Source organism: Ornithodoros turicata, chromosome 3 (genome assembly GCF_037126465.1).
Source record: "Ornithodoros turicata isolate Travis chromosome 3, ASM3712646v1, whole genome shotgun sequence".
NCBI classification, from domain to species: Eukaryota; Metazoa; Arthropoda; class Arachnida; order Ixodida; family Argasidae; genus Ornithodoros; species Ornithodoros turicata.
The window spans coordinates 14184947-14200302 of NC_088203.1; the positions used below are offsets into that span (position 1 = coordinate 14184947).

The following is a 15356-nucleotide window of genomic DNA, read 5'->3' on the forward strand; positions in this document are numbered from 1 at the left end:
TGCGTCCTGTCCATTGGGGGAGGAGGAGAAACCGTGTCAGTGTAGTGTAATAGTAAGCGCACTTGACCGGCAATCACGAGGTCTGTGGTTCAATTCCCACTCTCTGTGTTTTACGACGGCTGCCATGCTTCAAACAAACAATTCCCCCGTTTAAACGCACATCATAACTCATTCCAACGAATCTCCTTTCACTAATTAATTAATGTCACGTTCAAGGGCATATCAAGGGTTATTAATTCTTGCTCAAAGACTCCACCGGCCTGAATGTCGACAAAGAGAAGAAGGTCATTACCTTACCATACTAACTAGGGGTGCGTGACAAAGCCGTCGCCACTCCTAACGAGCACAAAGTGACGGGGAACCAGTCATGCAAGGTCAACGGCGTGAACTCTTCCGAGTGAGGGCTGTGTGGCGACGTTTTGTACAGCAGGTAACTGACACCAAGTATCACAATTTATGCCACAAATATCCATGTCCAATAATAATTTATGAGCAAGCTCAGTCATCGCACTGCTTGAAAGTAACATCAAGGACCAATCCATTCCAATCCAAGGACCATTTTATTCGTTGACCACACGGTTGTCTGGCGACGGATAAAGCCGCTGATTATCACCACGTTTATTCCTCACACCTATATCAAGCCCCAGAGCGCGATGAGTCCTTTCCCTTAGCCGACTTGAACATATTTTATTGTAATCCGCTTCTTTTTATTTTTCAAATTAATACTGATATCTATATCGCCCGTTGTCTCGTAATTCTTCTCCTGTGTCCCTCAGTCAAGTTCCGATGCGTGCAACCTAGAAGAAAAGAAAAAGGGAAATTGGGGATGGAGTACAGCTCCTAGCCCCGTCCTTGTTTTAGTCCCGTCTTAGTTCCCTGACATTGAAATTTACTCCCCAACACTGCAAATAGTTCCTGAACTGACTACAAATGACTAATATTACTCCTTTTTCTTTTCTCAGAGCGTGGTAGCTATGTTGTTCATCTTTCCCTAGACCCACTGAATCTATAAGCGATCCCCTGTACTCGATCCATTATTTCCACTCGAACAGGATATTACTTTGCTGCTAAATAAATAGGGCATTGTGTTCTAGGTTTGAACCCGGTAAAACCCGTTTATACCCCCGATTTGTATCATTATCACTTGGGGCAAAACCAGAAAAACCCCGAAAACTAACTTGTCAAAGTGCCAATTCAGCCACGGGTACGGGAGTATGCTATTACCGAAATTGTGATAAGCGATTTTTTCTTTTTTCTTTTTGCACCCGAAAATATGCTTTTCCACCCGATACCGCATGATTTTACTCTGTTTAACGGCTTCTGAAATAAAATTCGATTTCCCAAAAATCATAAAAACCCGAAAACACAAGGCCCTATTTATAACCCGCCCACTGTTCCCGTGTCATCCTGCTTCCTTGCTGCGTTCAGTTCTCCAGCATTGATTTGCTTCCTTTCAACATCCCATGCATTCTCTTAGTGCTCATGTTCGTCTGCTTATTATTTTGTATGAGGCACCTCTAAATCACGCGGCAGACACGTACAAAATACTGCGCAAAATTATTTAGAAAAGATACTAAATACTCGGCGTAACAGTATTTAAGAATAGAGTACAAAATACTCAAAACTTAAAGTAATTTGAGTAGAATACTAACTAATCTAAGAAGTATTTAAGATACTCCTTAAAGTACTTTAGCATGAGCAGCAAGTGAAACGCGTATTCTGAACGTGGCCTTACAAGTGAAAGGAATAAACTTCATCCGCCCTACTTGAGCATGTTTTTTTATTTGCAAGGTGTCGGTGTCAAGTAATGTCTCGTGAACTTTGGTGAACTCAAGTAAACTTTGTTCTGACCCAAAACATCGTAATCCCTCCTGTATGTCATCTCGGATCTTGCAACTTCTGGCGGGTGTTTATTGCTTTGATGACCAAGGAAATAAATGCCGGGATTCTCTTGCACCTAATCTCCTGGGGATTCAGCGGGCAATATGAATAGGAACCGTTTTCTGACCAAGAGATGGGGCTATTGACAAGCAAGGCCAAGCGTGGGGCCAGCCTATTGCACAGGAGGATAAATAAGAAATGCGCGAATAAAAAAAAAAACGAAAGAAAAAGAAAATGAAGAAAGGGGGAAGTTCCAGTGAACAGAAAATGTGGACACGACCGTGAAGTGTGCTGGATACGGCTTGACGAGGAAGGAAAGTATATTGGAGCACTGAGTAGCAAGTACTGAAAACGCTTTTAAATACTTTAAAAATACTTGTCGCAACAAGTATTGAGTAGAGTATCAAAATACCGGTAAAAGTATTTAAAATACTGTATTTTGAGTACCAACTCGAGATATGTACAAATCTGAAATCATCTCTCTTTATCGGTAGTTTATTTCTTCTTTGTTCCCCCGAGATACCCACCGTGCTTCTATTCCAGTCAAACAGAGAATAAAATTTCCAACACGTTTCGCGAGAACTACAGATGGCGGAAAAAGATATGCGCCTCAGTATAGTACCACTCTATCATTATTAAACCCGGTTCACGAAATTTCCACATTACCTCAACTAAACCAGATATCTATTTTCTCTTCTCGTATTCTTCTTTTATTCTGGATGATTTTGCGGCTCCCCTTTTCGCCCCGAACGATATAATGTTCAGGTAATTTCCATAAGCCATTATGGTTTTCCGCTTTGCTCTCTCTGGTAATCTAGCGTCCTCTGATTGCCTGGCATTCATTCATTCGGTTCTCGTGAGAGCCGGTCAAAAGCCAGCGCGCACAGCGGAAGCAACAACCGGATAACCTTGCTTTTACTCTTGTTTCTATACTTCAAAGGCCGTATCTGATAGCTCTTTGATTAATAACCCAACTCCTAGCATTTTCTTACCTATATAGCTCCTATTGTGTCTAATACCAGTTCCCTAAGATTTGTGTTGTAAAAGGGCACGTTTCAGATTGCTGAGCGGCTTTTTTTAGTGGTAAAGCACATTGCATTTTCCTCTCTGTCGCCCATAACTCATCTTGTTTCGTTAATTCTTTTTACTGCTGCAACAACAACAATAGCGACAAATACTTAGAGTGAGGAAATTTAATCCGTTACTAGAACTCTGAGAATAGGGAGAAATGCAGACACGACAAGATTTCTCTCCAATCTCATTTCTCTGTGTTTCTTCCCAATCTCGTGGTTTGTGTTGAGTACAAAAGTTGTGTATTACATGCACAATAAATTTTCTCATAACACCTCATGTTCTACAGTAATGGATTGCCGTTACCACCAGCTTGCCTGCTTCCCCGCCGTTTTGAAGAAACCTGCCACTCTATTTGTGGCTCGGCTAACAGACTACTAACTACAGACTTACTACTAGCAACGGATACTTATGCGCAGATTAATGCTGACTTCACCTGCGCGCACATACACACACACTACCGTCACCTCTGTTGCTGCCGGCGGCGAGAAGCCGGTACGCGCCCTGACATGTCAAGCGGCCGCCGCTGCAACCGCTGCCACCTTTTCTCTGAGGCACGTGACGTCAACGTCACAGCCAACGTGACTCTCCGAAATGACCAATCTGCATCGTGCCCCTTCTTCCAGTTCCTTCGCTTTATCTCGCTGCAAGGGGGAGAATGGTTTCGGCGATGCGACGTACGGGACACAATCTTCACGAACTTGAGCCCTTCACAGCTGTCGCTGAAAAAAATAAATAAAAATAGATAAGCGATAAGCGATAGCTAGTCGCGACGGAGTCGGACCTAGCTACCCCATCAACCCTAAACTAGATTATCTAATGACAAATAAATTAGAATAAAAATGAGAAGAAACAAAAGAAGTAGAAGGGAAGGAACTAGAGCATAGTGGGAAAATTACTTTATGCATTAATAGTAATTGGTGTATGTTTACCATAAATAGGTATCAATGTAGTAGTTCCGCACCGCAGCGACACTATTCTGGCCACAAATCAACAGAGTGCATGGTATAGTATTTAGGTACACTCTTAAAAATGAACTTCACCGCATAGCACGCTCCTAACCAACCATTATCTTGAATGATCGTTATCTGCCCTGATTTGTTGAAAACGGGAGGCGTACGCATTTTCTGTGACAATTATGAAGAGCATAAGTGTCACAGAAAAGGCGTACGCCTCCCGTTTTCAACAAATCAGGGCAGATAACGATATCATTCGAGATGATGGTTGGCTAGGAGCGTGCTATGCGGTAAAGTTCATTTTTAACTGTGTAGAATCCGGTTTTGCCCAAGAAATGTCAGATCCGATTTATTATTGGACACTTATATATTTTCGGGTTTCACTTTTTCTTTTTGTGTGTGTGTGGGGGGGAGTAAAAATTGAGGCTGATGCGTAAGACTGTAGAAAGGGGTATAATATAGCGACACTGTGAAATGTGTAGAGAGTCCTGACGGATCAGGTCGTATATATTTTTGTAAGGGGTAGTGCATTTTATACGTTCCCAGGGTTTTGCGCCACTTTGCGTGAAGCTGTACGGCATAATTTAGCATAGGCTTCGCAAATCACCGGAATATACGTAATCTGAAATTCCCGCGCACAGAGGCGTATACGCGGCGTCATGAGACGACACTGTGACGTTACGGGGGCGTTCCCACACATCACCTGGCCAGGCAGTGGCCCCGCCGCGGCCTCCTGTTGACTGTCATCACTGATAGTGATGCCGAAAATCCGACGCGGATTGGTGGCATTGTCCCTGTTCAGTTTGATGTAACACATGGCAAGAGCAGACGACGCAAATTGATGGTATTCCGGGATTCCCTCTCTGGAAACGTCACCCGGACAAGGCCAGTGAGTGAGCGCCCTTTTGGGCACGGACGAGACCAATCAGAGAGCGGCTTGAGGGACCTTGGTAGCCTTGGCGACCGACCCACAGGCGTGCGGGCGAGCCGGAATACTAGGGGACGGCGTCTGCTCTGTGATCGCCTTGCGGGGAATGTTGTTTTTGGTTAGCGTCGGACGTGTTCGTACAGCCAGGAGCGTAACACCGCTTTCCAGTCAACATAATCACGTCAGAACTCACACTGGTAAGCGAGAGACGGCGTATGCGCCTGGGGTTACGTCATCATTGTGTTAGCTGCTGAGGGAGTGCGAATCTTTAAAACTCGTTTATTTAATATGTAAGCTGTTTTCGGAAGTAGAAAACTAGGCTAAGTCAACTGTGAAGAGATGACGAACATTACCGTCTCATACATACGTTCCCGGATGCGATAGTACCTTTAAAGGAGTACTGAGGTGACCCCCAAAATACTTTTTATTTGTTTTTTTTTTCTGCGGCGTGTTCCGCAACGAATAAGTTGAGCTCCTGCTATAGAACGGTGAGCGCAGGTGACCTACAGTGAGAGCGCGAGTCCTCTGTTTCACACCACCTTTCAAAAATACTGTCCTCGTGAAAAGAGCGCATCGCATAACCTAGAAGACGTCCTGACGTAACGTGATCCCCGGCACGTGATCCGTGACGTGCAGCGACACAGCCCAAACATGTATAAGCGGTGCTTTAGCTGGGAAGAAAAAAGGGCTCGGGGCTTTTCCACGTCACGCGAGGATCGTGTCGGCCGTCCGCGTTTGCTTTCTCCGGCCGTTTTTGAATACGATTGCGCAGCTATAATACACCGCAGTGCGGAAATAATTTGCATGGTGACTCCTGGTGGACAGCATGACAGATGAGGCAACGTTTCGAACCACGTTCAATGTTACCTCATTGCTTCTTTAACACCACGGGGGGGGGGGGGGGGGTTACTCCAGTACTTTAGGTCGTCCTAGTTGCGTATAGGATGACAAATTTCGTGGATTTCCTGGTTGAAAAAAAAATGACAGTGTACTTGAGGCCTCCGCAGAACGACATAGGGACTGATGCGCGGGAAAAGATTGCCATACTTGAGCAACTTAGTTACAGTTACATTTTACAGTTATTTTAACCTGAAGCGGTAACCAGTTACAGTTAGAAGCTACTCTTGTAGAAACGTAATAACTACTGTGACTAGTTACTGAAAAGTCAGTACTTACAGTCACGAGTTACTCGTAATTTAATTACTATCCACGTTTGAAAAAACAAAAACAAAAAACACGAGGTTGAACGCGACTCCTTCCGGGGTTTACCTGAGGTGACAAACACGTAAATCAAGGGTTCAAAACAGATTTCAGCGGGTTTCACCATGTAAACCATGTTACATCCACATGACAACATGATGTCCGGCGGATGTCTATAAGCCGTCCCGATGATGTACTCTGGTGATGATAGGACTGCCAATGCAACATCTTGAGGCATCCTTTTGGCGATCTTGTAGACAACCTGTGGGACATTTTAGGGACACGGGACGTTACCAGCGAGACCCCCCAACCACCCCCTCCTCATGCACGTGTGTCTGCACTTTTACTGTGCATGAACTGTAACAAGTCTTTTACTACAGTTAAGTTCTGAATTTATTTGACCAATGGAACAATGTTATTGCTGACAACTGGATATCACCATATGCGCAGGACGTGCACGCAAAGCAATGAAAAGTAGCATAAGCTTCTCCAGCATAAGTCCAGCATAAGCATAAGTCCAGAAAGCTCATACTTAGAAGGGCATATGCGGCAGTGGCATTTCCTATGAGAAAACAAATGCTATGTTTGTCTCGCGAGCTTCTGGGAAACTCCCGTTCGCCTTCGAGTCAAAATAGAGGGTGAAGACCCTAAGTTTAATTCGATTATGTACACAAAAACCACTGAAGTCAGAAATTGTTTGAAGCATTATCTCACCATCACAATGACGTCTGTATTTTTTACTGCTTTCAGTTTGAGACATTCAGTTGGTCCAGCGAAAGACAAACTTACACAGAGCTACACGGTCCCGCGTTTCTCTGACTCTCGTAATAAATGCTCCACATAACATCCCATCAGACATGATTCGGACAATTCTTGAAACAGCCGCGACGGGATATCTTCTGGATATCCGGCAAGGGACGTCAATTTGTGAAGCTTCGATAATTTTTAGATATAAAAATTATGTCCGCGACGCATGTCCGTCAGAGGTCCGTAGGAAATCCTCTGAGAAAAAATACGTTTGGACTTTTTCCGGACGTCCTCCGGACATTGGTGGCTGTCTGGGCCTAAAACACAATTGGTTCTAATTATCATGAATAGGTTCTTTAACTGTTACTCTGTCAATTAAACGTTTGTTCAGTTCGGAAGTTATGACAAAAGTTTAACTGACACTCATTTATCCGCCCTCAGGCATGGCTTGCAGGTTTTATCACTTTACACACGTGTGTTGCGAATATTTCCAATAATGGAGTTATACAACCTTATGGCAGGGATTTTAGGATTCCGTGGACTCGGAAAAACGCGCACTTTGATACTCCTCACGGAAAAAGTGCGGGTTTGTCATTTGTAAATGCCGCATAAATAATCAGTAGTCTCAAAACTCGTTCTGTGCTGCTGAGAACAGTGATTTTGAGGCCGAACCGTGAGGCCAGGCACGGATAACACTAACGACTTCAGTACTCTGAAATATACGCTACACTTCCACGAGGAATGTCGACAGGAGAGGGCGGTCTACAAACAGGTAGCTGAAGACCCCAGCACCGAAATAGTCCATCCGATAGTATTTTTGGAGGCCCTGGCTCAAGGTATACTCCCACGCACTCCCAGATTGTTCGATACCGCTGCCACAGCTGATGTGGAGCGGAGCTTCAGCAAGCTGGGAAGTTTGTTCCGGCTTTAATGCCAGCGCCTTAAGCAGGATAATGCCGCCGGGATGCTCCAGATATAGTTTAATGCAGCTGTTTTATCTTTTTGTTGAATGCTTTGAGATAGTGTGCCTCGAACATTTCTGTGCTGTGTGCGCGGTTGTATACTCGTCAAAACCGCTACTATAGCGGTATACAGGAACGGAGATATAGCAAAATAAAGCGTATTTAATATTACAGGCCTCTATAACGATTCTGTGTTACGGTGTATGAGTAGATTTCCGACCTAGCCGGTTTACATTATGCGGACTTGGGACAGACCGTAAGTTATGTATGCGCCAGTTGTTGACGCGGAAAAACGCGGACTTCCCGAAATTTTATCGTGTTTTTTTTTTTTTTTTTTTAATCACGGAAAACTAGGATACCTGCTGATGAGTACTTCCGAAAGCAGCTGCCTAGCCAGAAAAATATTCCAGGAGGGGTTCTGTGGAAGTTTACATAGGAGAGGAGGATTTCCTTCTTGGTTTCATCTCTCAAATGCACTACCAAAGGTACAGTTTCGAGGGTGGGGTGAATCCCGTAACCCCCCCCCCCCCCCCCCCCTGGCTACGCCAGTGTCCGAAAGGACTTAATTGTAATACTTTTGTTCCCCCTCTTTGCACCCCTGAGAAGGCCTCGCCCTTCCCCAGACAGACTTTGCTTTAGAATGTCCAATGTACTACTCATCCCATCGCATCATTGATGAAATTTTTTTGTACGATTCTTCCACCGAAGCCGTTCCTCGACCCCAGCAAGCAGAAGAGCCCATCAGTTCCATTCACAGGCAGCTTTCCTTCGTCTTCACTAGGTGGCTCTACGTGCCAAAGCGGAAGCTAGAGAGCGGAAGCGGCTCCCCCGCGCCCGCTGGCCGCTGGCGCGCTGGCGTCCGAAACAGACGCTCGGCGAGTGAGTGAGCAACCGATGGCGGCAATGGAAGCGAGAAAGCACTTTCCGCGTTGACTCTTGTGTGTGCGCTTGACATTTCAAAGCATGCTATGAGTGAGCACAGCATCGTGTCCGACTGGCTGCGAGCCCTTGGGCTTCCGCAGTACGCCGAGAGCTTCGTGGATAATGGCTACGACGACTTGGAGATTTGCAAACAGATCGGAGACGCCGACTTGGATGCTATTGGCGTCTCCGACCCCAAACACCGCGAGCGTGTGTTGCAGGCTGTGCGTGTGCTGCTCGAGCAAGGTGGAACGGCCGTGTACTTCACGCTCGAGGAGGCCGCCAGGCATTCTCGAGCAGTGGACGAAGACCTGCAGCCTGGCCCACACAATACCTTGCGATACTTCACCGACGAGTACGAAGAGGGGAAAGCCGAGCTCGTCTGTTTTCCAAAGATGCAACTCAAGCTGCTCATTCGGGATAAGATGGGACGCGATGGGATACGGCTCAGCAGCATGCCCTACACTAATCCGGTGAGTGCTGTTTGAAAACATTACTCAACACAGATGCCTCCAGCGACGCTGTTGTTTCTGTTTGCGGTAATTCGGCGAACATGCATACGTACAGTCCGAAAAGCACGCCATACGACATCATAAATGTCTTGACATGTTCGAAACGCACCGTTTTATATCGACTTTCCTCCTCCAACGTAAGAAAGTAACATTCGCCTTGACCCAAATCACTCAAGTCGCCCGATCTGGATACGCGAACACGCGTCTCGAATTCCACATTAGAAGCATCGAATTACACTCCAAGTCGCCGAACACGTAATAAAGTCCACTCTGTGTTTATTTAGCCCCCTCCAAAGTCGTACAACAAACAGGTTCTTCTCGCTCCGGTGGCTGGACACGCTGTGCCAACGTTTGTTCGAACCAGATAATAGCTTGTAGACATTGCCTGGCAATGTGATGACACAGCGCGTAGGTTTGCAAGAACGAAACGCCGTTTTCGCTGTCTGTCGTTATTCCTGGAATGCGGCTAGTGCAACCAGTGCGAGCTCCGTATGTGTGTGTGGTGGTGGTGAGTGACCCCTAAATGCTCGCTCGGGGGGCTCATTGTATGGGCGCGACCCCCGCCTTTGCTTCTTGTTCGAAAGGAATTCGTTTTCGTTGGAGACATGCGCGTGGACATTGCGATGTGCTGTACGCTGGAGGTAGCAGACGACAGTTCCGGGAAGTGCGGAGATGAAGCAAGGCAGGCGAAAAATCACTCGCTGTTGTTAGTAATGAATAATATTAGATCTTGTCCCGAAGGGAAATAATCATTCGAAATGTTTTCGCAATGTAGAGCGAGACTCTGAACCTGGCACAGTTGAGCAACACTGCTATTGTGTCGTCTGCGTCGTTCTTTACAATGTTGCAAGAAATTGCAGGTTGTCGAGCGTTTCAAAATCTCTGTCATCAGACCTCTCAAGTCATCGTGTTTATGTACATTGAATGGCGCAGAAGAAGAAACTTGTACCATGGCAATTTTCTACCTTTATTCTTCTCACGGGCTTTCCCCCGTGGTTTGATACTCCTGTAATACGTCAAGCTATTCAGTGTTCGACTGATCTTGTTTGGTCTGCTTCTGCCTCCTCGACCTTGACTGCGCGGCCATATCCGCTTACAACGGCAATTCGATGCCTCAGACGGCGATGACGACAGGAGAAAGGATTACTATAAAATCCACGGCTTGTCGCACACGAATGAAGCGGGCGCTATAAATATCTTTCCAAATTAGGTTCCTTTCTGCAAGGCACACATGCACGCAGGCTAAATTGTAATATAGTGAGTAATAGGGTCAGCTGCGAACGTTCCGGTCTGTTGACTGCAAGTATATCTTTGTAATCGTCTGCCCACTTTCTAGCAACGTCTTGAAGCAAACAACATCCGCACGTATTTTTGCAGGTTTGCGCCTTTGGTGAGCGTTTCTTCCGCGGACTTGAAGGTGGTTCCAGTGCCCGCGACACCATAAGTTTCGTGATCATGATACCCAGAGCCGTCCGAGACACTGGCTTTTTTCTTTTTGTTTTCTGTTCTTTTTTGCGTTGTTCTCGAACCGAAAGTAGGCAAGGTTTCCTGTATGTCGGGGTCACATTTAGCGGGAAATGCTCGTCCCTCCCTACCTTGCAAATGCCCCCGCGTATCTCCTCGTAGCCATTTGTGCCCCGGCCGTCCCTGTGGTGCACATCGGGGGGTGAAGTATTGAAACGATAGATAACCCTGGCGGCAGTCATACCCGGTAACGACGAATGACTGGACATGTGGGGGAAAGCCGGCTCCGAGAGATGAATGATGTCGCACTCTTTCTGTTATGCCAACACGTGGTGATCGTCAAGAGAAGAGCAGCCTTCGATACTCATAGTGCGGCTCCGAACGAGCAACGCTTTCGTGCATGAAAGCACTGATGTTCTGAGGCTGGAACAACACAGAAGGGACAAATACATACAACGCCTCCATTTGCCTAAGAAATCTTTCATCTTTCAACACTTTCGTGTTTTAAAGGGGCATCGCAAGTGCCCCCTTTCCCAAATATTTTCCGGAATGTACTACCACATATATCATGTTTTATAAAAGAACGATAAACGTAGCTGATGGATTTTTTCCTGCACGCACTGTAGGCCCTCTTACTCTCCCCTTCCGACATCCCAATCGGAATGAGCAAGACTGATGTCACGTGACGGCCATGGAAAAGGTTCCCAACAGGTGGCTCGTATTACGTGACGTCAGGCGCTTCGGTCAAGGCTTGCGCAGGCGTTTTGAGTATAGTAACCGAAGCGCCTGACGTCACGTAATACGTGCCACCTGTTGTAAAAAACACCGTTAAGAAAAAAAATCATTTTTGCATAATACACGCAATCTTGCTATTGCAGGATTTCGGGCAACTCTAACTGTCACTTCCTTGATGTTTTACATGTCGGAAGGTTGACTCTGGACGTCTACCGTGTATTCGCACAAGTGACATCCCAAGGAATATTCTGGTGAAAAAGGAAAAAAAAAATTGCTCACTTCTGAGTTCCGCCCCGTGTCATGTTGAGCATTCGCATAGCGGCGGGAGCATAGCAGGCGACACCATCGTCGCTGTCGTCTGCAATTGAGTTGTCGTCTGCCACGGAATACCTTGTGGCTGAGCCGTAGGACATTCTCTGCAGTTGAGAGAGCACGAAAAGACGTGACGTTGAGCACCCACGCTCACGTGGCATCAGAAAACTATGACGTTTTATGAATATTCCGCTGGAGTATTCTGCGGAATGCCGTTCGTGTGAATACTGTCGATGGATATTTCTAGCGATGTGAAAGAAAATCCCATCACAATGGGACATTCCTGTCTGACTGTCGTCCAGCGAAATAAAATGAACCCAGTGATAGTCGTCTGCAAATCACCGGATGCGCAAGATCCATAGATAGTGTCATGAGCGGCTGCGTCAAAGGCACTCCTCCATTATTAACAGCTTAGTGACAGGGCCAGTGGTATCTGTACTAATATATCACAGTTGGCAAGAGCAGAAAACGCATTGGAGATCGTATGAATTGTATAGAATGATAATCATTTTGTGCATTCTTTATCAATCTACACCACGCAATACTAACACGGCGTCATGTTGCTCAAGGAGCCGAATCATCACCATGCGTAGCGACATTTCTTTCCATGTACTTGAGCATGTTGGCGCTTTGACCGTTTCCGAGGCAGTTTCTCATCGGCTGGGCCCCGCCGAGCTTGTCGAGTGAAAAACAAACAGAAGTTCTCCCACGCAAATATTTCCCCCTTAATCCAGTCGTAATCACCGGAAAGGCGCGCATTTGCGAAGTCGCACCGCGGCATAATGCTTTGCGCGAGTCTCCCTCTGGTGCTGCAGGCCTCTCCACGGATTACAGTTTTGGCCGCCCGTTTTCGTATCTCCAGTTTCAAGAACTTCTGTCTGACGTGTGAAGGAACGCTGCGTTGTTCCGATAACGGTTTCCGACTCGTTTGTGCATAAGGTACTCGGGTAATTAGGGGGATTGTGCATAACGGCTCGTGTACCCGCCCGAGTCCGTTCGCGTTGTGCGAAAGGTACAAATCCGATCGTACCTCGTCGGCAGTTTGCATAGCGGGGCTATACTTTACGTTGCGGGAATGGTGCATCATGGGACAAGATATTTTGTATGTACCTGACATTAAAAGGGTTACACCTATATGCCACAATCATTCTGGTGATTTTGTTGCGGAGTCCCACTTTAACGTTTGGGCATAAACATATGTCGTGGCATTGACACTTTTGAACATACGTTGCTCGCCGGCTTCATCATTGAGTACAAAGGAGTATCAAGACAGAATACCTTCAATGTGCAGTTTGGTTAAATCCTTGCTCGGTGTTTAGTTTTATGTCTCACGCCATTGCTCAAGTGTTAAAATAATCGCGATGTCAGGCTACCGATTGTCACCTGGAGCTACGCGTGGACTGCAATGAACCTGGGAACCTCTCTTCTGTCAATCCAACAATAAAACGTCGGCTATATGATGGCCAAAGTTTGACATCGTTTTCTCACGATTAAATTCAATTACATTTGGGTCGTGATTACTTTTGGTTTAGCTCACGACATTTTTTTTTTTTCAGTATGCCAAAGAATGGTTTGTTGATTAGATAGGTGGTTTCATGTTATGTTATCATCAGATGGATTCACCTGCGCCACATCGTACGTTAATGACTTTAAGAACATTAAGGACGTCTACTTATACGTCGACGACTTCAAGGCTACACGCGTAGTAGATGTCACCATGACGATCCTTTTCTTCCAAAAAGAACAGGAAAAGAATATCCGCAAATCCCTTCTTGCACCAGAGTAATTTTCAACTTGAGACCCGTCTCTATAGTTACGCTGTCAAACGCACATCCCTATAATAAGCGAACAGTGAGCTTGATAGAGGCTAACATTAATGAGAGCGCAGCCGCCTCAGCATCACCTGGGTGATTGCGTTAAGACGTTCTTCATAGCCACCACTACCAAGTATAGAAGTCGTGTATTTTTGCGAGCTTACCCCGTTGTATTATTTTCTTTCTGAATACTCGCGGGGCTTTTATCAGGGGAGCGAGCGTCCATAATGCACCCTACAGGAATCATACTCGCACAATTTATCCGAGAAATAATAATAATAATAGTAACAACAACAATAATAATACGTTTATTTGTGCCCAAGAACAGCCATAAGAGACTTAGTGTTGGCGCGCATCGCGACATATTACAAAACACATCATAAACAAACGTACATAAACATAACACACACAGAGAGAACAACAAAACATTAAACGAAAACATACATTGAACATGAATCAAAAACAACATTCTACAGCATATACCGATAGATGGTCCTTACGAGTATCATTCCCAGCATATAATTACATAGAATTGATATCATACCAGGAGAGAACTAACCTCACGCTTGAAGGATGCGCTAGAGGTTGAGAGAAGGTCACAAGACGAAAGAAGTGAGTTAAACAAAATTTGACGACGAGTAATAGGACTACTTAACAAAAATGAACAATCTACCCCTGAATGGACACACTCGTGAAGAAACATGGCGTCTGCACCTTGGTGTCGTGTACCGTGTAAGTGTAAATGTGTATATACATGGATTGAGGAACTGGTATTTTAGCCAATCCCTACAACGTAGATCGCACAAAGGCAACATTCATATTCCGAATCTACTCGACCCATCAATACCTAACTATCACAAAAATATTCGGAGATATATTTATTTATTTATTTATTTACCCTGCTGTCGTTACCCGATGGAACCGAAACAGCAGATGATCGAGCAGAATATAAAACATATGAAAGCACTCTGTTTACAACCAGTATTTACAGTACATTAACAGTATGATACTGTAAATGTGACAAGGCATTCACGAATTCAGCGACATTACTACAACGGTCCCATGATGCTCTCTTGACTTGTACTGATTTATACTCCCTTTGGTTCTATCTTGTAAGAGTATCAAGGAGGAGGATATGTTTATTAGAAAAAGAGAGGTACGGTTATGTTCAAGCAGAGGCCGACTTGCTATTCCTTTAAAACAAGAGAGTGAGAGACAGAGAGGCTGGATTAATAGAGAGAGAGAGAGAGAGAGAGAGAGAGAAGTAGCTTTAGAGGCTGGTCGAGAGGCCGGATGGATGAAAAGGCGCAAGTCGTGACCGCCCACTGGTTGTGCAGAACTGGGCCGAGTTGCAGAGTGGCCAAAGAGAAGTTGGGGTAAACAAGTTGTTGTAAGTGGTGTCGGAGGGCGAGTCGAGTATCAAGAGATTGTGCCATTATATTCAACTAGATATGGCAGAAGGTATCGTATTCCACTTAACCATATTTCAGAAAAGAAAGAATGCCATACTTACCGTAGTGTCAGTCCCTAATAGGACCAAAACAGGAGAGGGGTATAGAATTTGAAACAGTTTGAAGAACGTAGTGTTTACAACACATGGTGCTACACTCATGCTCAAAAAATATGGATAATTGTGAAAATAAGAAAATGTCAGATTCTGATCAATAAATTCTCGTGAGGTGACCACATCCTATATTCCTGAATGACTAAGGGCCACGTGTTGCCCGAGCAGTCTGATTCTGGTGCTAGGAGGACAAGATAAGAGCGTGTGGTACATAGCGGCTTATCAAAAGAAAACTCATAGATGCAGAAGGGAGTTCGCCTTGTGCATTTCAGCGAGTTAACAGTGCATG

At 45.4% G+C, this 15356-nt stretch overlaps 1 protein-coding gene and 1 long non-coding RNA gene across 4 annotated transcripts in view; one reads left to right on the plus strand and one right to left on the minus strand.

Annotated features, from left to right (window-relative positions):
* Positions 1 to 737: 737 nt before the first annotated feature.
* Positions 738 to 11969, minus strand: LOC135388168 (uncharacterized). 2 transcript variants are annotated; one of them, XR_010421294.1, is made up of 3 exons: positions 11657 to 11969; positions 3420 to 3674; positions 738 to 797 (listed from the first exon to the last, which is right to left on the minus strand). It is a non-coding gene; the product is annotated as an uncharacterized LOC135388168 (long non-coding RNA). The 2 variants fall into 2 exon arrangements; XR_010421295.1 differs by lacking the exon at positions 11657 to 11969 and adding an exon at positions 3885 to 3925.
* Positions 8623 to 15356, plus strand: part of LOC135388165 (SAM and SH3 domain-containing protein 1-like) — a 187256-nt gene continuing 180522 nt past the window's right edge. For both annotated transcript variants that reach the window (XM_064617541.1, XM_064617542.1), the window contains exon 1: positions 8623 to 9139. In XM_064617541.1, the coding sequence (XP_064473611.1) occupies positions 8714 to 9139 (426 nt within the window). In that variant the 5' untranslated portion in view covers positions 8623 to 8713. The remainder of the gene's footprint in view (positions 9140 to 15356) is intronic.